This window comes from Zootoca vivipara, chromosome 13 (assembly GCF_963506605.1).
Source record: "Zootoca vivipara chromosome 13, rZooViv1.1, whole genome shotgun sequence".
Classification (NCBI taxonomy): Eukaryota; Metazoa; Chordata; class Lepidosauria; order Squamata; family Lacertidae; genus Zootoca; species Zootoca vivipara.
The window spans coordinates 9025453-9051910 of NC_083288.1; the positions used below are offsets into that span (position 1 = coordinate 9025453).

Below are 26458 nucleotides of genomic sequence, written 5' to 3' on the forward strand. Positions count from 1 at the left end.
ATGAATGAAATCAACAGGTAAAAGGGATACATTCCAAAGTTTTTGTTTTCCCAATGCATTTCTTATCAAGGAAAAAAAATATCGGTGTGGAGCCGGCAAATTTCCATTCTGAAAGTGTGTGGCCAAACCAAAAAAACAGCAACCCTGACAACCACCGGCAACTCTCTTTGCATCCAGGCTGTGCCCGGGATCCCCCTCGTTCCCCCAGGTGTTGCAGGACCCGCCCTTCCTCTGCTCCACCCACTGCGCCTTCCCACCGCCCGCACGCCCGCCGCGGAGGGAGGGACGCGGCTCCGCCCCCGGCGAGGCGGAGGCAGCGCCCCGGGCATCTCGGGCGCCTCCTTCGGCGCTGGGCGCCTGGGCGCGCGGCGCGGAGCTGTGCGCGCCCTGCCGCGGCTGCTTAGGGCGCCCGGGACTGCGCTCTGCCATGGCGTCGGCGGCGCTCCTGCGCTTCGGGCCGCCGCTGCTGCTGCTGCTGGGTGAGGAGGAGGGGGGGGGGAGGAGGGCTCTCGGGATCCGCGGTGGGGCTGGCGGGAGGTCTCTCCCAGGGTGGTCCCTCTCCTCCCCTCCCTCTTCCCGGCCCTTTAAGAGCTTCGCGGCAGGCAGACGCCCAACAGGTGCAGCCGCAGCGTCTCTGCCTGCCCGTGTCGTGAAACTGCAGGACAGCTCCATTCCTTGCCTTCCTTTTCATGGAGGAGTTATTAGGGCCATCTAGCCCAACCCAGTAAAATTTTGCCCAACGTGGTGCTCGAACCCTGAGATTAAGAGGCTGATGCTCTACCGGCTGAGCTGTAATATCAGTCTCCCTGTCTGGGAGTCAGACCCCGGTTTGCTGTGTGACAGGCCGGGGTATTTATTGTTTAGGGGTATTCTGATTTCCCTGCTCCTATTGAAATACTGCCTATCAATGAGGCCAAACTTATATTCACAATATGTTTAGGGGTATGGGTACCCCTGCGTCCCCTCCCCCCAGGAAAAAAGCACTGCTTACCACTATACTAGCAGGAGTACCTTTTCTTAACTCCCCCCTCCTTGCAAGGAGTTCCTGAGCCTCTATGGTTTCCTGGCAGGTGGAAATTCAGCAGGTGAAGTAGCTGCCCATTGCTCCATTTCTGCTTGTGGTGTCAGCAGCACCACTGAGGGGTTTGTGGGAAGGACCAGGGGGGGGGAAAAAGCAGCGGTTATGAAGTCTCTGGATGAAAGAGGTTAGTTGCACCGACCTGAGAACTTGTAGACAGGCTGTCAGAGCTGTGCAGAATGGGAAATTGTGGTTGGCCGGAGTTTACATCTTCTTTCTTAATATATGGCTAGGGCTTCATTTCTTCTTCTTCTTCTTCTTCTTCTTCTTCTTCTTCTTCTTCTTCTTCTTCTTCTTCTTCTTCTTCTTCTTCTTCTTCTTCTTCTTCTTCTTCTTCTTCTTCTTCTTCTTCTTCTTTTAATTATCCCAGGGCTCATGTTGTATGCTAAAAAGTTCTGGCTGCTTGATCTTTGAGGCAGGCTGTGTTCACTTAGTGACAAGGGGGAAAGCACTCTGTGCATGCTCAGATGCAGGTGTTTTTTTAAAAAAAAATTAGTTCATTCTGGGACTCAGCCCTAATACTAAAAGCACATTCTAGTTTTGAACTTATTTAAAGCACAAATAAACCCCAAAGGACTTGTTTAAGGAGAGGGGGAATAAGCAGCACTACACTAGCAGGGGAGATTTTATTTTATTTTATTATTTTTTGATGTATCAAGCTATGCCAGGCAAGCAGGGTTTGTTGCCTGTGCTATGGCACTGTCCATCAGGGTACCTACTGAACGGGGCCAGTTCTCTATATTTAGCTCTCTGTGTGTTTATTTTAGGATGCCTTAGAATCAACGGTAGTTCAGGGAATTTAAAAACAGACTGAGCCCCAGAGTGCTAGTGTTGTATATCACATGCAGTTTTAAATGGTTTTACAACCTTTCTCGCTTGAGAATATTGCTGGATATATTACGTTTCTTTGCTGGAACAGGCAGATGTACATTAACCCAGCTCTGTAATGTTAAACAGACTTATATCAATACTTCAGCAACCCACCACCATTAAAGAACACAGCAAATGATTCCAAAGTTAATTGCGTTCTTTGCAGACTCATGAAGCAGTTGTTTCCTAGAAACTAGTGCCATTTACAATCCACAGTGGCTTAGCTCTCTATTTCCCTAGCTTACCTGTTGGAGAGGACTTGCAACATAAGCAGAATAACATGGGTAGGCAAACTAAGGCCCGGGGGCCGGATCTGGCCCAATAGCCTTCTCGATCCGGCCCGCAGACAGTCCGGGAATCAGCGTGTTTTTACATGAGTAGAATGCGTCCTTTTATTTAAAACTAGTGTCGTTCAGCCCGTTAAATAAACGGGCGCTAGAACATATGTGAGCGCTGCATGGAGCACTGGATCGAGGAGCCGGTCTGCAGAGTCAGCGCCCAGCAACGCCGTGCTGGATTGAGGAGGCGATGCTCCGTGCGGTGTTGCTGGGCGCTGACTCTGCAGACTGCAGACCTGTCCTTCCTGTCGGCAGCAGGGGGACAGGAACGAAGGAGGAGAAAGCAGCTCCAGAAAGGAGCTTCCTCTCCCCCAGCCGCCGACAGGAAGGAGACATCCCGGGGTTTGGAGAAGTGCTTGCGCAGCGCTTCTCCGAACCCTGGGACCTGTCCTTGCTGGACGCACACACGCGCAAACTCTTCCCCCCCGCCAACGCTCAGTCCAGCCGGGAGTGGCGGTTGGCGGCCGCAGGGAAACGGTAGGTGGGGGGGTGGGGAGAGCGCGTGCGTGTGTGCGTCCAGTCTCTGCGTCCAATCCCTGTGTCCGTGGGGCACATGCGCAGTAGCGCAAACCCAGGGACACAGGGAATCTGGACGCAGAGACACTTGCACTTTATTATATAGGATGCATCTCTGGGTTATTTGTGGGGCATAGGAATTCATTCATTTTCCCTCCAAAAATATATATTCTGGCCCCCCACAAGGTCTGAGGGACAGTGGACCGGCTCCCTGCTGAAAAAGTTTGCTGACCCCTGCAGAATAATCTTCAACCATTCAGAGAGAAGAATATTCACTTCTGGATTTTCACAGTGAAGAGGGGTGAAAGGTGTGGAAAATACCAAAGAAAGGGTGACATAAATTGGAGACATAACTGGGATGGGGGCTAGTGTCCAGTTACACCTGTCATGCTCACACACTGTGATGTAAGTGACTTTAAGTGTGGAATCTTATTATGTGCACCTGAATCCTATTAGCTGGGATACAGGTATTTTAGTGGTAACCTGTTCCCCACCCATTCATTCATCTTGTGCATTTCCTCCCTTTCCGGGTGGATGTTGTCGCTGTGTGTGATTCTTTTAATAAACTATGGCTGCAGTTTAGTAAAGACTGTTTAGCAGCGTTGCTTCCTCATTGCCGAAGTCCAGAGTTCCCTGGAGACATTACATGGTGTCAGAAGTGGGATTCTTTTCGACCCCCTTGTGCTCCAAGGAAACCTGGCAGAGAATTGGAGACGATGGGAGCAAGCTTTTTGTGTGTTTTTGACGGCTTCTGGAGCTGATCGCTTTTCGGCAAAGAGGCAGGTTGCTGTTTTGTTGAATTGTGTGGGAGAAGAGGCGGTACAGATTTATGAGACATTTACGTTTTCTGATGACGAACCACAGACTGTGGATGGGGTTCTGGAAGAATTTCAAAAGTACTGCACTCCACGAAAAAATGTGATATTTGAAAGGTATTCTTTTTGGAATCATCCTTGGAAGATGGGGGACACTGTTGAACGCTTTGTAACTGAACTTAAATTAAGAGCTGGCAGATGTGAGTTTGGTTCGGCATTTAATGAGTTGGTCAGCGATAAGCTTGTTTTTAGTGCCCCAAGGACAATAGCACAGGGAATTTTGCTAAACTGGTGTCAAGGTGAGATGTGCCTCACACTCCGTAACATACAGCCATCACGATGTCGCTGGTGTCAAAAGAACCACTGAGCTTCTGAGAACACAGGTTCCCCACCCCCACCCCGGCAAAGGCTGGCTCATGACGTGGCTTGGATTGTGAGGAGCTCTGGGAAATGCGCTCAGGGCAAAACTATATCCCACAAAGCAGCCGTGCTTCCAAGAAAGAGTCATTGGTAAGTCTGCCTTTTCATTCCATTTTCATTTCACTTTTGATTTGTATACAGTGGTACCCCTGGTTACGAACGCTTCTGGTTACGCACGCTTTGGGTTATGAGCTCCGCTAACCCGGAAGTAGCTGCTCCTGGTTGCAAACATTGCCCCAGGATGCGAACCGATAAGAATGGTTTCAGCTTAAGAATCGACGTCCGGAACGAATTAAGTTCGTAACCAGAGGTACCATTGTACCGTCTTTCTGTTTTACAATACCCAAGGCGGTTTACAAGCTGAAGAAACAAAGAATGTACACCTTATAACAATCTAATCCAATACAAAAATGGGATAATAAAACATAACTTTAAAATAAGCAACTAATCAAATAAGTAATATTCAGCAATCCATTAGAATAGTATAAAATAATATTAAATATCAGCATATAAAAATTATCCGGAAATCCGCTCTTAAACAATTATAATAATTTCTAAACTATAATCAATAAAACAACGGCAAGTCACAGTGCGTAAAATAATGCAATACAAATTGAGAAGCAGAGACTGGAGGGTTGGGCAAGGCAGGTGGAAGGTCTTTGGAACTGGGCAAGATTCTGGTAGGAACAGATCACGTGACCTGCTGTGCCCAGGCTTTTCGCACAAAAGATCGGAAGTCTAGGACCTTTTGGCAAAATACTGTGGAGAAAATATTTTGTTCATTATTATGGATTACGCGCCGGTTTGTTTTTCCTTATCAAGGTAGCAATGAAATATCATATCACCCTTTGCCATCCTTAGCCAGAAAGGTACCACAGAATGTTGCTAGACTTGTTGGAGATTCTGGATCCCAAGCAGAAGAGACAGTGGAGCAAATACGTTGGCAGTTTTAGTACATGCTTATAACTGTATCAGGAACCATGCAACAGGATATTCACCTTGTTTCCTTATATCTGGGAGGTAAGCCAGACTGCTGGTAGACCTCTGGTTTCAGTAATACCTGATGGAACTACAGACAGAAGTTACATTAAATAGACTCAGAAACTCAGAAGGTCGGCGGTTTGAATCCCCGCGACGGGCTGAGCTTCCGTTGCTAGGTCCCAGCTCCTGCCAACCTAGCAGTTCGAAAGAACGTCAAAGTGCAAGTAGATAAATAGGTACTGCTACAGCGGGAGGGTAAACGGCATTTCCGTGTGCTGCTCTGGTTCGCCAGAAGCGGCTTTGTCATGCTGGCCACATGATCTAGAAGCTGTACGCCGGCTCCCTCAGCCAATAACGCGAGATGAACACCGCAACCCCAGAGTCGGTCACGAGTTCACGACTGGACCCAATGGTCGGGGTCCCTTTACCTTTTACTAGTTCAAGCCTAGGGCTTGCCGATCAGAAGGTCGGCGGTTCGAATTCCCGCGATGGGGTGAGCTCCCGTTGCTCGGTCCCTGCTCCTGCCAACCTAGCAGTTCGAAAGCACGTCAAAGTGCAAGTAGATAAATAGGTAAACGGTGTTTCCGTGCACTGCTCTGGTTTATGCTGGCCATATGACCCAGAAAAACTCTCTGCGGATAAAACATCGGCTCCCTCGGCCAGTAAAGCGAGATGAGCGCCGCAACCCCAGAGTCGTTCACAACTGGACTTAACGGTCAAGGGCCCCTTTACCTTTACCTTAATAGTTCTGTAAGCCAACTCCAGTGTTAACTGAGCTTGTAATTTCACTTTTTAAAATGCAATTTTTGCTTAGCTTTTTCCCGTTTCTGACATGCATTAGACAGCATTTTCTTTTGTAGTTGACATGTGCCAATTTTCCATGTTGGAGGGAATTTGAAATGAAAGAAGTTTTTTTAATAAAAAAAATACTCCAAATCAGAGGGGAGGAGCATTCAGTTCTGGGGTTTGACAACTGGAGGGAAAGGGATTAATACTGAAAAAGCCATAACCCACGCCTGAGAGAAAAAGGGCTTATATATCTAAGAGCTATTGCAAGCACACTCTGTTATTTTTTTTTCTTTGCTGGAGCTCTCGTTTAACTGATCAATAATAATCAGCTGAGAGATCCTGTAAAGCATTTTAACTGCATACAAAATTACTACAATGGTGGTATATTTTAAAGTTGGAACATCTTCCAGTTCTGTGCCATTTACTTTGAATGATAAACCTGCATTACCTTTGGGGTGTGTGTGTGGAGAATTCCTGGAATGTTCTGATACCAGCACTCTAAGCTTAGCACTGAAACGTTTCCCATACCTTTCTGCTCTGCTCACTTTCCCTGCTGGATGCCGCCAGCGTCCGCCTGCCTTAGTAGAAATAAAGTGTGCTTTCCCTTCTGCAGGTTCTTCCCTGCTTCTAAGGAATAGCCTCTAGATTGCAAGTGCTCAGAGGTAGAAATGGTAGGAATGCAAACTTCCAACAGGCTATGGCAGTGCCCTCCCTTCCCTGTTGGAGGCAGGGTGTCTCCGAATACCAGTTGCTGAGAAATTCACAAGTAGGGAGAGCTCTGCTGTTCTCTGCTCCTCCCTACAGGTTTCCCATAGGCATCTGTTGGAAACTGGATATATTACTGTCTTGTTCCAGCATAGCTCTTCATTGATAGATTAATCCGGAAGAGCTTTAGCTGCTTGTTTAGTATGCATAGCTGCCAAGTACCCCGTTTTCTCTGGGAAAACCCCGATTTTACTTACCTTTCCCCGGTGGTCCCCCGTATCACTTCGTCTCCCGCTTTCCTCCATTATTTTCTCCTGCCGGCGGCCATTTTTTTTCTTTCCGATTTGCCCTTCTATGGGCACCAAAAATGGCCGCCGCCGGCTTCAAAAGTCGCATCTACGCATGTCCGGAAGTGCATAGACGCGACTTCCGGTGTCGTCGTCGGCCATTTTTGGTGCCCATAGATGGGCGGAGCGACACCGGAAGTTGCGTCGACGCACTTCCTGACATGCGTACGACTTTCGAAGCCGGTGGCGGCCATTTTGGATGCCCATAGAAGGGCAAAGCGACACCGGAAGTTACGTCGACGCAACTTCTGGTGTCACACGGCTGCTGGTCCCGGATTCTGCAGTCCGGGACTTGGAAGGTAAGTTTAGTATGGCCCAGTGATGGAGCTGTTTTGGTACTCTTAAGTTCCTCTGAAAGAAGAACAAACCTTTTGGGGGGCACTTATTTATTGCTAGTAGTCTTACGCTTCCTTTGAAATCTGAAAAAGGCACCTCTTTTGAAGGGTTGTTTTAAAATGATGTGGGCAGTTACTTAATTAATTAAAAGGCAGGTTAAACAATTTCTTTCTTTCTTTTTTTGCGTTGATATTAGCAGCCATGCTGATACCTGTTCAGGGGTGCCCAAACGTTTTTCAAAGAGGGCCAGATTTGATGAAGTGAACATGCGTGAGAGGGCCGGCCAAAGTTGTTGAGCCGTACAGCACAGCTGAGGGCGTTGCCTCAAAATGGGCTCTAGAAAAGGCCCATCTATAGGCTTCGTTAGTGATGTTAGATAAGTAAGGGGCAGCTGCAAAGTTGGGCCACGATTTTAGACATCTGTAATTCTCCGGGAGTAAGAGCTTTTTAAAGGATTGAAGTTGTTTAGCCTTTTTTTAGGATTGAAGGTTTTTAAGGATTTTTACCCGAGGACATATACTGCCATGGGGGCCGGATTAATTTGACCGATGGGCTGGATTAGGCTCCCGAAACGGACTTTGGACATGCCTCTCGGCCAATAATGCAAGATGAGCGCCGCAACCCCAGAGTCGGTCACGACTTGACCTAATGGTCAGGGATCCCTTTACCTTTACTGTATTTGAGGAGGACGCAGGTGGCTCTGTGGGTTAAACCACTGAGCCTAGGGCTTGCTGATCAGAAGGTCAGCGGTTCGAATCCCTGTGGCGGGGTGAGCTCCCGTTGCTCGGTCCCAGCTCCTGCCAACCTAGCAGTTCGAAAGCACATCAAAGTGCAAGTAGATAAATAGGGACCGCTCCAGCGGGAAGGTAAACGGCATTTGCATGTGCTGCTCTGGTTCGCCAGAAGTGGCGTTGTCATGTTGGCCACATGACCTGGAAGCTGTACACCGGCTCCCTCGGCCAGTAAAGTGAGATGAGTGCCGCAACCCCAGCGTCAGTCATGACTGGCCCTGATGGTCAGGGGTCCCTTTACCTTTACAGTATTTGAAGCTTTGCTACTCTCAGGTGTGCAAACCACATTTCAAGTCTAAATTTGGTTTTATGACCGGTTTATCTTTAAAAATCTGTCAGGTATTTTTTTGCAGGGAGGTGTGTGTGTGTGCGTGCCTGCCTGCCTGCCTGCCTGTTGGGTATTTTTAAACCGAATAAACCACCTGTATTTCATTCTTGATATAATCTAATTCCACAGACTGCTGGGTCTCTGAGCAAATGGATGGAATCAGGGCTGCAAACCTGCACCCAGGAATAAGTCCCATTGAAGTCTGTTGAGACAGGCCCCAGTGAAGGCTCCCAGTTTGAGCTGGGAGGAGGAAGTGTTTCCTTGAAGGCTTGAAAGTGCAAAGAGCCTTCCCCGCTTTTGTGTTCAGCAACAATTGCTTTATTATTCTGGCTGCTGGTTAGCCGTCAAATCCATCCATTCGAATGCTGCTGCACAGCCAAGTTTTCTATCAGTAGATTCCATCTCAGGTTGAACTACCTGGTGTGTCAGAGAGCCCGGGATTAGATCGTATCAGAAAGCTAAACTGAAGTGGTGATAGCTCAATCAGTAGAGCATGAGACTCATAATCTCGGGGGTCATGGGTTCAAGCCTAATGTTGGGCAAAAAGATTCCTGCATTGCAGGGGGTTGGACTAGAATTAGATGAACTGTGCGGCCCCTTCCAACTCTACCATTCTGTGGTAAGTCTTCTTCAGTTCTCTCCTCTGTTGGGGGAGTGCATTTGGGCTGCCCTCCTGTTCTTCCATAGCCCTGGAGCGTTGGTTGATTTAAAAACCTTGGCCTTGGTTTGTTCTCGTTGCTTGCTGGTGGAAAAATAATGAAATAGAATAGAATAGAATAGAATAGAAATTTATTCGCCAAGTACTTACATTCTTGGAATTTGCTTTGGCTAATTTTACAATGTAAACGTACTTTATCCAAAACATCTGTTAAATATCTGTGTGAGGATCGGAGTGTGCAGAACACTATTTCAAGCAAAGAGGAGCCACTCCGACTGCGCCTGGAGCTTTTGCCTTCTGTCCCTGTAGTGACTTCAGAACAGGTTGAGGTGGTTGTTGGTGCCTCTGGCGCCGAGTGAATTGCTCTAGTTGATAATGCTTGACTTTGCTATAAAACTGAATCAGGTAGTTTGCCAATTTTTGACTCTCCGGAGCAGAAGAATATGTTCTCTTATATGCAGTAAAAGAAGATGTTCTCTTATATTCAGAAATGTTCTGTAAATTCTTCCGAAGCGTAGCCGAGACATGTTTGAGAACTGAGTCCAAATCATAGGTTCGTTTTGCCACCATAATCTCCTTCATCAGTGCGCTCCTAGTTTGGTTGTACAAAATTCTGTCTCCTTTCTTCGAACCCTCCTCTTTAGCATATTGGAGTTTCCTTGATTAACAAGGTGCAGATCATCCTTTTTATTGTCAAGTGTGTGAAGATTTGAGAGGTATATAGATGGTAAAGCCGATCTCATTCCTCATCTTCGTAGCTTAATCATAGTGCTAGCACTTTTTTGACGTCGTATCCAGATCCTGCAAGGAGCTACAACTCCTTCATCCAAAACGTCTTCGCAATTTTCCTTAAGATTGGAGTGTAAGTACACGAAAAGGCTGCTCTGATGTTTAAAATCTCAACCCTGGAAAATGTAATATGGGGTGGTTAGCCAGAAGCCGTAAGGAGTGATAATAATAGTAAAAACCCCTTTTACTCAAACAATTCCGTTAGGCAATTAAAGGGGGAGAACTTGATGAAAGATGGGAAACGGGTATTTTGATGGGATTAAAGTGAAGACAGTCAATTGGAACTGGGGGCTGGAGGCTGTCTCACTGTCACATAGCCTTTTCCTGGGCCCAATGGATTCTACGGGCAAACCTCAGTTGTCGGAATGTAATCCGTTCCGGAAGACGGTTGACTTCCGGAATGTTTGACAACTAAAAACTGAAAACGGAAGCCTCAATACAATAGGGAAACTCAAAACAGAAACCATGTTGGACATTCGGCTTCTGAAAATCATTTGAAAACCGGAGCAGTTACTTCCAGGGTTTCTGTGTTTGGGAGCCAAAATTTACTATAACGGAGACATTCAGGAACCAAGGTTTGACTGTAGCAGGGTTGTGACCGGAGAGTAGCACTGGAGAGTCTCCTGTGTTTACACTATGGGATGTCTAATGCGGGTGGCGCTGTGATCTAAACCACTGAGCCTCTTGGGCTTGCCGATCAGAAGGTCGGCGGTTCGAATCCCCGTGACGGGATGAGCTCCTGTAGCTCTGTCCCAGCTCCTGCCAACCAAGCAGTTCAAAAGTATGCCAGTGCAAGTAGATAAATAGGTACCGCTGCGGCGGGGAGGTAAATGCTGTTTCTGTGCGCTCCGGTTTCCGTCATGGTGTCCCATTGCGCCAGAAGTGGTTTAGCCATGCTGGCCACATGACCCAGAAAGCTGTCTGCAGACAAACGCCGGCTCCCTCGGCCTGAAAAGCGATATTAGCGCCGCAACCCCAGAGTCACCTTTGACTGGACTTAACCTTCCAGGGGCCCTTTACCTTTACTATTTGACTCCAATGCATGGTGGTGCCTGGCAAAACAAACATCATGGGAGTAAAGATGTCCTTGAAATATATGTGTGTAATGTTTTTGCTTTTTCTCTCCCACCCCCTCTGAAGGCTTTGCCATTTTCGACTGTGTGACTGGCAATGGAAATGGAACCGCCGAACAGGAAACAAAGAGGCTGTCCTGCGGCTACCCAAATGGAAATTGCACAGGTAACAATATGGATTATATGTGATGGTGCTATTCTAAACCCAGATCTAGCCTGGATGGTTAGCCACTCCCAGTCAATTGTCTCCTCCCACTCTCTCCCCAGCTAAAGGAATTCTCTGCTGGCATAAGTGATTTTATTTACTTACTACATGTATATACCACTTTTATCTTCCAAGGAGTTCAAAGTTGCCTGCATGGTTCTCCTCTTCCCCATTTCATCCTCACAACAACCCTGTGAGGTAGGCTAGGCTAACAAGATGGCGACTGGCCCAAGGTTACCCAGTAAGCTTCATGGCTGAGTGGGGATTCGAACCCGAGTCTCCAAAGCAATAGCCTGACACTCTTGCCATCATGCCACCCTGGCTATATCTGTGTAAAGGGTTTAAAAAGGAGAGGGGCGTTTGGAGAGCAAGGAATGAGTATATTAAGGGCAGGGAGTTAAAAGTACAAATAATAACTACATGCATGCTGCTTTCTGTATCTTCTTGCTACTGTGTTATCTCCCACCTGAGGTATGCAAGTCTCATTTTAGTTTGGGATACGACTGCAAACTGACAGATTATTACTCATTTAAATGTTAACTGGAGATTAAAATGTTTAGAATTGTTTGGGACCAAGGTTGAGTTAGCTCTACTTTCTGCCCATGTCCAAATATAGTAATTTTTTTTTTTGGTAGAATATATTCAAGGCCAGCAGGTATTTTTCAGTTCAGGCTGAAATCACTCTAGTCTTCCTAGCAGGAAGAGTCTTCATCTGAAATCACTGACAATATGAACCTTCCACAAGACCAACGAGAGCTGATCTTGCTCGTTTTGAAGCCATTTAGGTCAGCAGTAGAGACTGCGCTAGATCTCGGACTCCCAAATTGATTAAATTGTTTGTTTGCCTTTCCCACTAACGGTGAGCTCTTAATCAGTGATTTTAATTTAGTTAAGGCACACAGCCCTCCACTATCTCTTTGTGGTGAATGTCTGGATGGGAGCCCCCTTTTTCCTTTCTTTGAAAGTATCACGGTGGGTGGGGAAAGTGCCACCAATATTTACGTTCATTACTCTTAAGGATCCCCCAAACTTCTAACCCAGACGCTATCTCTTCTCTTCCCAAACATGTGCATTGCTATGACTCCTCCAGATGTCTAGAATAGAAGTCAATGACCTTGAAAGCCCTAAATGGCCCAGTAGACCTGAAGGAGCGTCTCCACCCCCATTGTTCAGCCCCCCGGACACTGAGGTCCAGCTCCGAGGGCCTTCTGGCGGTTCCCTCCCTGCGAGAAGTGAGGTTGCAGGGAACCAGGCAGAAGGCCTTCTTGGTGGTGGCGCCCGCCCTGTGGAACGCCCTCCCACCAGATGTCAAGGAAATAAACAACTATCTGACTTTTAGAAGACATCTGAAGGCAGCCCTGTTTAGGGAAGTTTTCAACGTTTGATGTTTTATCATATTTTTAATACTCTGTTCGGAGCTGCCCAGAGTGTCCTGCTGAGATGTGAACCTCTGGCGACCCGTCTCCCTTGCATAGATGATGCTTTTGCATCATCTCTTTGAAAACGCCCACTCTGTTGAGAGCGGAGACCGTAATCTGCCACGGGGTTCGGACTGTATTCTTAGCAGAGCGTCATTTAGTATTCAGCCTGGTAACAAGATCCGCACAGCTAATCATTCTTTTGTAGCGGCATTAACTTTTAACCCCTGAGATGATAGTTCCCGGAATGGAACGGAGCTGAGTTTTCTGTTCTCTTGTGGTTGGGTTTCCAAAGAGTCTGGCGCAGAGCATTCAAGGCCTTGTAGTTCAATTTCCAGGTGCCGCAGCCTTCATGAATAGTAGATGGAGCTGATATTTTACATGTGGCAAGCACAAAGGGGTATCCTCAAGCAGATGCATAGCTGCCAAGTCTCCCGTTTTCCCTGGGAAATCCCCGTTTTTCCAGCTGTTCCTAGCTGAAAAAACGGATTTTTTTGTTTCCCCCCGGTTTATTCTGGCGCGGTGGCCATTTTGGAACTGGGCGGAGCATGCTCAGAAGCGACTTTTGATGCTGCTCTGCCCAGTTCCAAAATGGCTGCAGTGCAACTTCTGGCGCGGTGGCCATTTTGGAACAGGGCAAAGCAGCATCAAAAGTCACTTCTGAGCATGCTCCGCCCAGTTCCAAAATGGCGGCAGCGCTACTTCCGGTCTGCTATTTCCGGCCTGGTCCCTTATTTCTCTGACAGCAACTTGGCAGGTATGAGCAGATGTAGATAGCGGCAGCGGAGCCTGCTCCTTTGGGATGAATGGGGCACTGCTCCACCAACCCCTTGCATGCCTCCTGTTCTTAGTAAGAACAGCTAGTGTAGGGGGGTGACACAGGCTTCCAGCTTCTTCCTCCTTACTCTCAGTGTTGCCATTGTGGAAATCAGCAAGGGAGAGGGTGGGGGTGAACCTAAATAACTCAGTCGGTAAAGCATGAGATTCTCAATATCAGGGTTGTGGGTTTCAGCCCCACATTGTGCTAAAACATCCCTGCATTGTAGGAGGTTGAGCTAGATGACCCTTGGGGTGCCTTCCAACTCTACAATTCTGTGATTCCTAGAGTGACGAGCTCTGCCTGTCATTGCCTCTGGCGCCACCTACTGTTGGCCACCATGCATTGCACCTCACCTTTGCCAGAAGCACCAGCTGTCGACACTGGCTAGCACCACTCTTCAGGTTGTTGTTTATTAAAATTATAGTTTTCATTTATATACATTATAGCAGGTATTTAACCATAGTTTAAACATTTTCATCTTTGACTCCTTTCCCCCTCTTTCTGAGGTTCCTTACATTTATTTTTGCCCTTTGCTGCATACTCCAGATTGCCTTAACTTATTCTTTTAATCATCTGTCCTTATATATATCTTGTATATATTTTCTAAAACTGCAGGTTTTTCCAATGATCCTGCCAATGTCTCGATCTGTTTACAGTTTGTTTGCAAATACTCAATAAACCATTTCCATTCCTTTCTAAAAACTTTGTTGTCTTAGCTTCTTATTCTTCTGGTAAGTTTTTGCCGTTTCTGCATACTCCATCTATAACCATTCTTCTTTCGTCGGGTCGACTCTTCAGTTTTAGTAGAGAATGATAAACAACAGTATCTTAAACTGATAATGGGCTTATCCACAATTACCTTTTTTCCCAGCTATAAAGCAAAGAGCATTCTGGGTTTTCTATGGATTGTTGTTTGTCCCGATTCAGCTTTAAAGCCTGGAAACAACGGAGGAAAATTAAGTGTGGATAAGCCCTGTGTAAAACTGGGTGGAACAAGCAATGAGAATGAACTTAAATAGTTTCTCGTATTTAAAAAGTAGTATTGTCTTCTTTACATACAAATAATAATAATAATAATAAATAACAACAACAACTTGATTGTTAAATTGCTTCCCTTTGTTAGTTTCTTCTTCTTCTTCTTCTTTTTGTAGCATCAGCGGCCGAGCATATGCCCACCCTATCCAGGGCGGGCGCACTCCCGTGGGGGGCGGTGCACAGAGGGTGTCCTCCCAGGTGCGGGATAGCCGCTTGGGTGCACAGCTGCTCACAGGGGCGGATTGAACCGCCGTTGGCGGACATTCGGAGCACCACTCGCCCGCGACTCCCAAGCCTCCCCCAGCAGTCAGGAGGAAGGGGGGAAATGCCGCCGGCAAAGCGGCGCAGCTCCCCCCCTTCCCCGACGGCTCGGAGTAGGCTTGGGAGTCACGAGCGGGCGATGCACCAAATGTCACCCCCCTCAGTGAAGACACCCGGGGCGGCCCGTCCCCACTGCCCCCCTTCCTCCGCCCCTGTGTAGCGTATGACTGTTTGGCTCCTTTCCAAAGCCCAGCGCCTCACTTAACCTGGCTTGGAGGGCCACCCCAAAAGGCCCTGAGGGTCCCGTATTAGACTGCCCTGACCTAATTTATCCCCCTTTTTTTCTTTCCAGGTGGCACCACAGGATTAAGGTGGAGAGGGCATTTTTCGAAATGTCCTGAGGAGTACAAACATTACTGTATCAAGGGAAGATGCCGTTACGTTGCAGCAGAACAGATACCGGCATGCATGTATGTTGACTCTCGGAAGTACAGAGAAAGGCGCCACTTGCCCACCGTTGAATTCTGGCATGATAGGCTCTCCGGAGATGGCATACAGTGGTACCTCTACTTACGAATTTAATGCGTTCCGAACACACATTTGTAAGTCGAAAAAAATTGTAAGTCGAATCCCGTAGGAATGCATTGGGAGAAAAAAATTCGTAAGTAGAAGCAACCCTATCTAAAAATTCGTAAGTAGAAAAAACCCTGTCTAAACCGCATCCAAGATGGCGGACGGAGCTCCATTCGTAAGTAGAAACATTCGTAAGTAGAGTTATTCGTAAATAGAGGTACCACTGTAGTTGCTAACAGAGCCTGCTCTTCATCAGCTCGCCTTTCAGTTCTGGGGCTTATTCCAGAGCAGCGGTAGTCAATCTAAGGCCCGGGGGGCGGATGTGGCCCAATCGCCTTCTGAATCCGACCCGCGGACGGTCCGGGAATCAGTGATCAGTGTGTTTTTACATGAGTAGAATGTGTGCTTTTATTTATTTTTAATGATAATAATAATTTTATTTATACCCCGCCCTTCCCAGTCAAGACCGGGCTCAGGGGGGTGTAACAGCAAAAATATCAAAACAAGCATAAAAGAAACAATTCAATTAAAATACAAATCAAATACAATGTTAAAATTCAATTTTAAAATGGGAATCTACAAGTCGAACCTCATTTAAATATCTGTAGGATAAAACCTTAGGGGAGGGTAACACCGGGGTCAGACTGAGTCAGACCAAAGGCCAAGCGGAACAGCTCTGTCTTGCAGGCCCTACGAAAAGATGACAACTCCCGCTGGGCCGTAGTCTCCTGAGAGAGAGCGTTCCACCAGGTCGGGGCTAGTACTGAGAAGGCCCTGGTCCTGGTCGAGGCCAGTCTAACCACCTTGTGACTCGGGATCTCCAGTATCGGTCCCAGCTCCTGCCAACCTAGCAGTTCGAAAGCACGTCAAAGTGCAAGTAGATAAATAGGTACCACTGCAGAGGGAAGGTAAACGGTGTTTCCGTGTGCTGCTCTGGTTCGCCAGAAGCGGCTTTGTCATGCTGGCCACATGACCTGGAAGCTGTACACCGGCTCCCTCGGCCAGTAAAGCGAGATGAGCGCCGCAACCCCAGAGTCGGTCACGACTGGACCTAATGGTCAGGGGTCCCTTTACCTTTACCTTTACACCCTGTAGATAGAAATGCAGTGGCAAGCAGAAACCAAGAGAGCTGTCCCATGAAGGCAATCTTCAAACACTGCTAAAATAGATGCGTCTCAGCTTAGTGAACCTCCCTACTTAGTTCCATGGTGGTTGTGTATAACGAGGGGAGATGCTCAACTCTCCACATCTACAGCCAGAGCCTTACACAGAGATATAAGCCCAAGCAGAGCAAGAGGTAAGCAGCCTGAGACTTGCTTCCTCCTCGTGCAAAATGAGGTGAGCCACAGGGTTGTACATTGGACACATTCTGATGGGCCTCTGGGCAAGGCGTCTGCATGGGGCCCTGAAGGTAATATGTCCGGCTGTCTTTTGTCAACAACAAATTGCCACTGGGAGGCAGAGGAAGACAGGAGTGCCTGGCATGCTATGGTCCATGGGGTCACGAAGAGTCAGACACGACTAAACGACTAAACAACAACAATATGCTATATGGTCATTTATGAACCTAATAGGTATCTAAAGCCATTTGCACATAACAAAATATGTATTTTATCAAAGTTACTGGTAGGTAGCCGTGTTGGTCTGACGCAGTCAAAACAAAATAAAAAAATCCTTCCAGTAGCACCTTAGAGACCAACTAAGTTTGTCATAGGTATGAGCTTTCGTGTGCATGCATACTTCTTCAGATACACACGAAAGCTCATACCTAGGACAAACTTAGTTGGTCTCTAAGGTGCTTTGTTGTTGTTGTTTAGTTGTTTAGTCGTGTCCGACTCTTCGTGACCCCATGGACCGTAGCATGCCAGGCACTCCTGTCTTGCACTGCCTCCCGCAGTTTGGTCAAACTCATGTTGGTAGCTTCGAGAACACTGTCCAACCATCTCGTCCTCTGTTGTCCCCTTCTCCTAGTGCCCTCAATCTTTCCCAACATCAGGGTCTTTTCCAGGGAGTCTTCTCTTCTCATGAGGTGGCCAAAGTATTGGAATCTCAGCTTCAGGATCTGTCCTTCCAGTGAGCACTCAGGGCCGATTTCCTTCAGAATGGACTCTAAGGTGCTACTGGAAGGATTTTTTTATTTAGACCAACACGGCTACCTACCTGTAACTTTGATAAAATACATATTTTGTTATGTGCAAGGATTTGTTATGTACTGGAAGGATTTTTTATTTATTTTATTTTATCAAAGCAATTGTTGAACTGAAATACAATTAAGAAGTCCATGCAGAATGTAGGCACCCTATATATAGAAAGGAACAGGGAGCAGGCTAGCAGGCAGAGCCCATTGCTTACATCATAGGAGCCTACACAACACAAAACACTGTTGCTGTATGTAGGTTTCATTTTATTTGCTTTTTATCTTATATTTGGGAAATGTACATCGGTTTTCCCCGCCTAAGCTGTAGCTTGTTTAGCTTATACGTAAATCCACCACTGACGGGGCCCGTTGGCGAGCATTGACACCGGCCCTGTGAGGAACTTGCTCCAGCCACAATGCCCTTTGCGTCTCACAACCCTCACTTCTCCTGTCCCTCCTTTACAGCTGCGAGAAAGGCTACACTGGCGCAAGGTGTGAGAGGTTGGATCTGTTTTATTTGAGAGGGGATGAAGGTCAGATTGTGGTGATGTCTTTGATAGCTGTGATGGTGACGCTCATCGTATTGACTGCATGCATATGCGCCTGCGCTCAGTAAGTATGCCAAAATGAAAGCAAAGAGAGTCGGTTCTGGTGTTTTGGGTCTTTTACATGAATAGCAGTACAGTCGTGCCTCGGAAGTCGAACGGAATCTGTTCCCGGAAGTCCATTCAACTTTGCAAACGTTCGGAAACCAAGGCGTGGCTTCCGATTGGCTGCAGGAAGCTCCCGCGTCGGATGTCCGGGTCCCAAAGAACGTTTGCAAACCGGAACACTCACTTCCAGGTTTGCGGCGTTCGGGAGCCAAAACGTTTGACTTGCAAGGCATTCGACTTCCGAGGTACGACTGTAAACGGTTCCTAATGCTCCAAAAGTAGTTATATAATATTATTTTTAAAAGGGGATGTTATGTATTGAAGTCACTCTATATAGTTTTCCCTCAGGTCCGAGGCAGTCGTTTTAGGAGGGAACTTTAGGAGGGAATTTTGAATGATGTTTTGTTGCATTGTTTGAGCCAGCCTGTATAAAAGCAGGCTGGCTCAGCCCTTCAGTTCAGTTCTGTCCTGACTCTAATAAAGAGCTGTTTGGAGAATCGCTGTGTCATCTGCTGCTTACCCACAACTTAACAGGGGAAATGTTGGTTGTCTCTTTTCAAGTCAGCTGTCTGGGCCTTGATTTCCAAACCCAGGACCAACCAGTGACCCCAATCAGAAATATGAAACCCACTTTTAATTTTTTTGCTTCTCTTCCCCCCCCCCCCCGCCCCTGTACCTCAAATCTGAGGGGGTGGTCTAGGCCTTCCTCAGGCAGATCCCTCTCCAGGAAGCCACATTTCAAACATCCCGAATAAAGCAAAGATTGCAACTTGTTTCTACCCACATGTTTCTGTGTTTGTTTGTTTGTTTGTTTGTTTGATTGATTTCTTGCTTGTTTTGTCTCTGTGCTTTCCCCAAGAAAACCCATGTTTTACCCTTAGTGCAAATATCAGTTGGATTTTCTTTTTTTAAAAAAAAGTATTTATTGAAGATTTTCAAACATGCACACACATACAAAAATACAAAACACGAAAACACAAAAAAGAAAAATGCAAAATACAAAAACAGAAATACAAAAACCAAAATACAAAAATGATAAAAACAAAAATTCTAACTTAAATCTTGGTCATCACCCTTTGGACTCCCCCGACCTCCCCCACCTTGGGTCCCTATTACAATATTATTTAGACAGTATTCATTGTACTTTTTCTTATCTTGAACATTCTTCTCTCAATCCTTTAATCTTATTTTCAACTCTTATTCCCAATATTAATACAATCACTTTTAATCTAATATTTCAAACCAATTATTTCTAATTCCCTTTATTCATTCTATAACACTTTCCCCCTCTGCCTATAATTTTTATTAACAACGAATCATCATTCTAATATTAACTCTTGTATCAAATATTATTTCAAACCATAATAACATAATATCAGTTGGATTTTCTGCAGATTGCTGTTTGCTCCGATTTGGTGGTAAAGCATGGGTTTCCCTGGGGAAAGTGCTGGGACCAAACAAAAAACACCTCAGACATGAAGCTTGACACAGGCTGAGACAGCTACCTGCCCGTGGACTGTCTCACCAGAGTGGTGCATGCTCTAGTTATCTCCCACTTGGACTACTGCAACACGCTCTACGTGGGGCTACCTTTGAAGGTGACCCGGAAACTGCAGCTAATCCAGAATGCGGCAGCAAGACTGGTAACTGGGAGCGGCCACCGAGACCACATAACACTGGTCCTGAAAGATCTACTTTGGCTCCCAGTTTGTTTCTGAGCACAATTCAAAGTGTTGGTACTGACCTTGTAAGCCCTAAATGGCCTTGGCTCAGTATACCTGAAGGAGCGTCTCCACCCCCATCGTTCTGCCCAGACACTGAGGCCCAGCTCCGAGGGCCTTCTGGCGGGTCCCTCGTTGTGAGAAGCCAAGTTGCAGGGAACCAGGCACAGGGCCTTCTCGGTGGTGGCGCCCGCCCTGTGGAGCGCCCTCCCAACAGATGTCAAGGAAATAATGTTTATAATGTTTGATGTTTTACTGTGTTTTTAATATTCTGTTGGGAGCCACCCAGAGTGGCTGGGGAAACCCAGCCAGATGGGCGGGATATAAATAATAAATTATTATTATTATTATTATTATTATTATTATTATTATTATTATTATTATTATTAGGTGTGGACCTGTGCCTGAAAAGCACAGCTCAAAAGGAAGCCTGGATGAGCCCTTAGGCAGCATTCTAATCCCTGACTGAACTCTTCTGTGTTTTTTGCCAGTATGCAAACAAAGCCCTCCTGGAGCTGGATTGGATAAGCTAACAGTCAGTGGTGTGAGGTGTGGCGGAATAGTGCCTGATGATGATTCCAGTTCATCATGAGCTAATCTATCACTCCCATTATAGGCAGGTGTTCCTTGGGAGGCGGAGCTAGATGGCATTCTAAATGGCAGTTGGCAGTTGGCAGTTGGAGAGTAGAGTGTTAGAGAGGGATGCAGGAGCTGTATTAACAAGTCTGTGTTATATAAAAAGAAGATATGTGCTTTTAAGAACCAAAGAAAATCATGTTTATAAGTTAAATAATAAAGTTAAATGTGCCTAAATGTTCACTGACTTGGCAGTGTCTCAGTACCTTCAGAGGTGTGACAAAGAGGCGAGAACAAAGCTTTCCTGTGGAAGAGGAAACTGCTTGTTTCTCCTGTCATACAAAGGGCTGGTTAGCGAAGCCAAAGGAGCCACATAGTTGCCTAAGGGAGAGGCGCACTGTAGCAGTAGGGATCCATGGAAAGGACACCCCACTGGTGGCAATAGGTTTCGAACGCAGCGCCTGAGGTACTCTGGAGACAAGTCCAATTTGGACACTGGAGGTTTTTCTCCCATTTGTAGAGAAGCACAGGGAAAGCCTCTGTTGTTAAAGCAGTGAGGAGTGGAAAACTGGGGGTACCTCACATGAGGCCCAAGAAGCTTCTGCCCAGCTTAGGGAGGGAGGTGGGATGCGCCTCTGACCCTAACCATCCCCCTACGAAAAATGTCACTGCAAGCCACTGTTAACAGCGCCCTCTGGGGCTTGCTGATCGGAAGGTTGGCGGTTCGAATCCCCGCAACAGGGTGAGCTCCCGTTGCACAGTCCCAGCTCCTGCCAACCTAGCAGTTCGAAAGCACACCAGTGCAAGTAGATAAATAGGTACTGCTGCTGCGGAAAGGTAAACGGCGTTTCTGTGTGTTCTGTCACAGTCCTCCGTGCGCCAAAAGCAGTTTAGTCCTGCTGGCCATATGACCCGGAAAGCTGTCTGTGGACAAACGCCGGATCCCTTGACCTGAAAGCAAGATGATAATAATAATAATAATAATAATAATAATAATAATAATAATAATATTTTTATTTGTACCCCGCCCATCTGGCTGAGTCTCCCCAGCCACTCTGGGTGGCTTCCAGTCAAATATCAAAACAATACAGCAATAGCACAATTACAAAAGTCACAAACAATACATAAACCACATCAGGTTTATGAGCGCCGCAACCCCATAGTCACCTTTGACTGGACTTAACCATCCAGGGGTCCTTTACCTTTACCTTTTATTCCTCTGAGTGGCTAATAACGATGGTTCCTTCCTCAAAGTCTTCCACAATTATGTGGCAACATGAAGCATACAAGACTACTTTGGCCTAACCTGACGAGTCGCCGCATGAAGGCGCATCGTGTTCCTTTGACTTCTGTGGGGTTTGAATACTATGGCAAAGGTCTGTTTAGTTGCCAAAGCACAACATGTTTTGTCGTTGATTTCATTTGGAGAAAGCACTTGCCTTCTCACTTGGGAATGCACTTGAAAAGATGATCTAGATTTATTAGAAATAAAGTACGTTTAAGGTGAAGGTGTTGCAGTGGCGTGGTTTCTCTGTTCTAATTTTATGATGTGCGCTTAATGACACATATTTGCAAATTGCTTTTCAAGTTACTGTAAAAAAAGGCGCAGGAAGAGGAGAGAGGAAGAAATGATGACATCTGAGAAGAGGCTGCCTATTAGAACAGATGATATTCTAGAGACAGACATTGCATGAAGGTATTTCTTTACTTCTTCACTTGCTTTGCTTATTTGAGGCGTCAGATGAAATGGTTGGGCTAGCTTGTTAGTCTTCAAACCAACTGAGCTCAGGCTAGGCAACATTTTCCTAAAATATGAGCTAGTGTGTGTGTGTGCAGATTTCTAGCTATGGGAAGGCACAGTTTCTGCATGTGTTTTAGGTGGATCAGATTCTGTACACATTATGCTTTACTCTGACTCCAGTGCACAGCCTTTGCTGGTGTTTGAAACAAGATGTTAGCCGCAATCCACCTGCATCCTGTAGTTTCTTGAGAAATACTGCTGATTGAAGCACATTCCCTCAAACCAGCTTCCACCCAATTCAAAAATTTAAGCTGAGGTGTGTAGCTACAGTTTAGACCATACCTGCCAAGTTGCTGTCAGAGAAATAAGGGACTGGGCCGGAAATAGCAGACTGGAAGTAGTGCTGCCGCCATTTTGGAACTGGGCGGAGCATGCTCAGAAGTGACTTTTGATGCTGCTTTGCCCAGTTCCAAAATGGCCGCTGCACCAGAAGTCGCACTGCAGCCATTTTGGAACTGGGCAAAGCAGCATCAAAAGTCGCTTCTAAGCATGCTCCGCCCAGTTCCAAAATGGCCGCCACGCCAGAGTAAACCGGGGGGAAACTAAAAAAATCCGTTTTTTCAACTGGGAACAGCTGGAAAAATGGGGATTTCCCGGGCAAAACGGGAGACTTGGCAGCTATGGTTTAGACATCCATTGCACTTGTGCAGATGACAGCGTCATTGAATAGGAGTTGCAGGGGATTGTGGAATTGCATGACTTGTGGGATAATAACCATTGGCATAATTCTGTAAACTGATGGGGGGGAGGAATGATGTGACCCAGATTTATTTAAAAGCACAGTCCTCCCAACCTGGAAATGACTGCGGTGAACACGGTGGGGCTTGTTTCTGCTTAGTGTTGGTCTGCACGTTAAAAATCCTGACTGACTTACTTTCTCACTTTACCACGCAGGTTGTCAAAAGGTGCCTGCAAGCAGGTTCCATACTTTCCAGTGCCCTTTTGATCTTGACGGAATTCATGAGGGCTAGTGACTTGAAAACCAATGTGGCTAAATGGATGAAGGTGTAATAATTGCTGTGCATTTGTGACTTTATTCTACGAAAAAAAAATCAGGAGGAATCGTCTAACATGGGAAAACCAGGATTTTCCAGAAGCACATAATGGATTTTCACAGTGTTGCTTTTCATATCCCCTTCAGTGCTTCAATAACCTCTCTTGAATTTGCCAGCATGGAAGAGAAGCAGGTGTTCTTTTTTATATATATATATAAATGATACAGGAATAGATGTAATAATCTGTAGTATTTTTATGTGCAGCAACATTTGTGAACCAAAGTGTGCCTTTAGGAACAAATGTAAATGCCAATGAGGTCTAGATGTTGTATTTCTACAAATAGCTGCTGCAATTGATGATACAATGTGCTTTTGTTTTTATGTGGCAAGGATGTTTTCTGTTGGCTGTTTCTAATGCAGCTGACCTCTTTCTTTGCTAAAAAGAGAGAGTTGCATTGTAACTGTGGTAATGAGAATTTGGAAAGTGTAAATTTCCCTGTTTTGCGTGTCTTGTCTCTTAGATATTTGAAAACGCAAAAGGTGATTTCTTGTGAGTGTCTTATGCTTCCATTATATCAGAGCAATACTAAACAGCAAATGGTCTCTTGGACTTTTAAAGACTTTTTTGAAGAACTTTCTGTTAAAATATAAAAGCAGGATATTTTATTATGAGAGAGTGCAACGTTCCTATATGATCAGACAAAATCTGCTTTACACATTTGGCAGCTTCCCAAACTGTTGCAAATTCTCGCCTGCAATGTTTGGCGGTGAAAATGCTCGTTTTATCATAGACCAAAAAACCAGCCCTTGGTGCCTTAACCCGCGGGAAAACATTTTTTTTGAAAAAATCCCTAACCCGTGGGGTCAAAATTTCACAAAAAACTGACGTTATCCAATTCACTCAAAAATGGTTCCAAACTGTTGCAAATTCTCCCCTACAAGGTTTGGCGGTGGAAACAGAAGGGTTTTTTATCATAGGCCAAAAAATCAGCCCTCGACGCCTTAACCTGCAGGAAAACATTTTTTGGGGAAAAAACAACCCTAACCTGCAGGGTTATGCTTAAAATTCTGCAGGGTTATGCAGGGTTATGCTAGCAAGCTTATGCTTAAAATTCTACAAGGCAGGCTTAGGCAGTATGTGGACCGAGAACTCCCAGAAGTGCAAGCTGGATTTCGAAGGGGCAGAGGAACCAGAGACCAAATAGCAAACATGTGATGGATTATGGAGAAAGCTAGAGAGTTCCAGAAAAACATCTACTTCTGCTTCATCGACCACAGCAAACTATGGCAAGTTCTTAAAGAAATGGGAGTGCCTGATCACCTCATCTGTCTCCTGAGAAATCTCTATGTGGGACAAGAAGCTACAGTTAGAACTGGATATGGAACAACTGATTGGTTCAAAATTGGGAAAGGAGTACGACAAGGTTGTATATTGTCTCCCTGCTTATTTAACTTATATGCAGAATTCATCATGCGAAAGGCTGGACTAGATGAATCCCAAGCAGGAATTAAGATTGCCGGAAGAAATATCAACAACCTCAGATATGCAGATGACACAACCTTGATGGCAGAAAGTGAGGAGGAATTAAAGAACCTTTTAATGATGGTGAAAGAGGAGAGCGCAAAATATGGTCTGAAGCTCAACATCAAAAAAACCAAGATCATGGCCACTGGTCCCATCACCTCCTGGCAAATAGAAGGAGGCAGTGAGAGATTTTACTTTCTTGGGCTCCTTGATCACTGCAGATGGTGACAGCAGTCACGAAATTAAAAGACGCCTGCTTCTTGGGAGAAAAGCATCTTAAAAAGCAGAGACATCACCTTGCCTACAAAGGTCCGTATAGTTAAAGCTATGGTTTTCCCAGTAGTGATGTCTGGAAGTGAGAGCTGGACCATAAAGAAGGCTGATCGCCGAAGAATTGATGCTTTTGAATTATGGTGCTGGAGGAGACTCTTGAGAGTCCCATGGACTGCAAGAAGATCAAACCTATCCATTCTTAAGGAAATCAGCCCTGAGTGCTCACTGGAAGGACAGATCGTGAAGCTGAGGCTCCAATACTTTGACCACCTCATGAGAAGAGAAGAATCCTCGGAAAAGACCTTGATGTTGGGAAAGATGGAGGGCACTAGGAGAAGGGGACGACAGAGGACGAGATGGTTGGACAGTGTTCTCGAAGCTACGAACATGAGTTTGACCAAACTGCGGGAGGCAGTGGAAGACAGGAGTGCCTGGCGTGCTATGGTCCATGGGGTCACGAAGAGTCGGACACGACTAAACAACAACAACAACAACCTGCAGGGTCACAATTTCACCAAAATTCTGACATTATCCAATTCACTCAAAAATGGTGCTATATTCACTCCTTCAGATCCTATGAATGGTGCTAACGTAGTTCAAACATAACTGGCTGAGGTATAACCAGGCTGATACAGTATTTCCACACTTTTTAAGAAAAGAAGAAGAAGAAAACCTGTCTAGAAGTTGACTCCAGTGCAGGAGAAGCAGAAGGCAAGACCACCAGAGAAAGTTTGTGGTGGTGTTGTTTCAAAATGGAAATGGCGGTACACCTTGGAGAAGGATGGAAAGCCTAGCTGTTGTTAATAATATTTAAAGGTGAGCCTTCTTGTGCTGGAAATATATGGTGGGAGATGCAATACTGCAAGGTGGAACAGCTTTTAGTGAACTTTCAAAAAACTAAAATAATGATATTTTCCAACAAAAGGAAAACATTTATCTGGCAAATAGACAACCAACCTATCGAGCAGGTGACCTGCTTTAAGTACTTGGGTGTAGTCTTCCAATCCTCCAGGAAGAACATGGCGCATATTAAACATGCATCCTTGTTAGCACAAAGGAGTGCGGCTGCAATTGTAAGATACCATCGCTCAACATGGGGGAATTATATCCCAGCAGCCCTCAAGTTATTTGCGGCCAAACCACTAGCCCAACTACTGTATGGCGCTCCATTTATGATAACCTCTAAATTGGATGCGTATGAGAAAATCCAATCGGGATTCTTAAGATCTATATTCCTCACGCCCAAATGCGTTCCTAATGCAGCCTTACGATTGGAAGCTGGACTACAGGAAGTAGAATCTAAAGTATGGCAATCAGCTCTACTATACTGGCTAAAAGTGAACAAGACCCCAAATGGCCTTCTCCCCCTAATCTTCACTGATAGATTCCGATCTACATGGGAGCAGACCATCCAAAAGAAATTAGTCTCATATGGACTGCCGGTGGGGCCCACTCTGTCCATGGGATGGGAAAGGGCAAAAAAGCTAATTAAGGAAAGAATCTCGGATATTGATCGACAAAACAACCTAACCTGACTTTCCTTAATACATAGACAACTGTACGAGCATCGATTGAATTATCTAGCTAATTATTTAAAAACGTTAGAAAATCCGAGATATCGGTGGGCCTTC

At 45.9% G+C, this 26458-nt stretch overlaps 1 protein-coding gene across 1 annotated transcript; it reads left to right on the forward strand.

Moving 5' to 3' along the window:
- BTC (betacellulin) lies at positions 1 to 25978 on the forward strand. Its single transcript, XM_060282074.1, has 7 exons — positions 1 to 17; positions 178 to 479; positions 10869 to 11000; positions 14926 to 15043; positions 17749 to 17895; positions 21822 to 21929; positions 22929 to 25978. The coding sequence occupies exons 1-6, from the start codon at positions 1 to 3 to the stop codon at positions 21925 to 21927; spliced, it is 822 nt and encodes a 273-aa protein (XP_060138057.1). The 3' UTR covers positions 21928 to 21929; positions 22929 to 25978.
- The last annotated feature ends 480 nt before the right edge of the window (positions 25979 to 26458 follow it).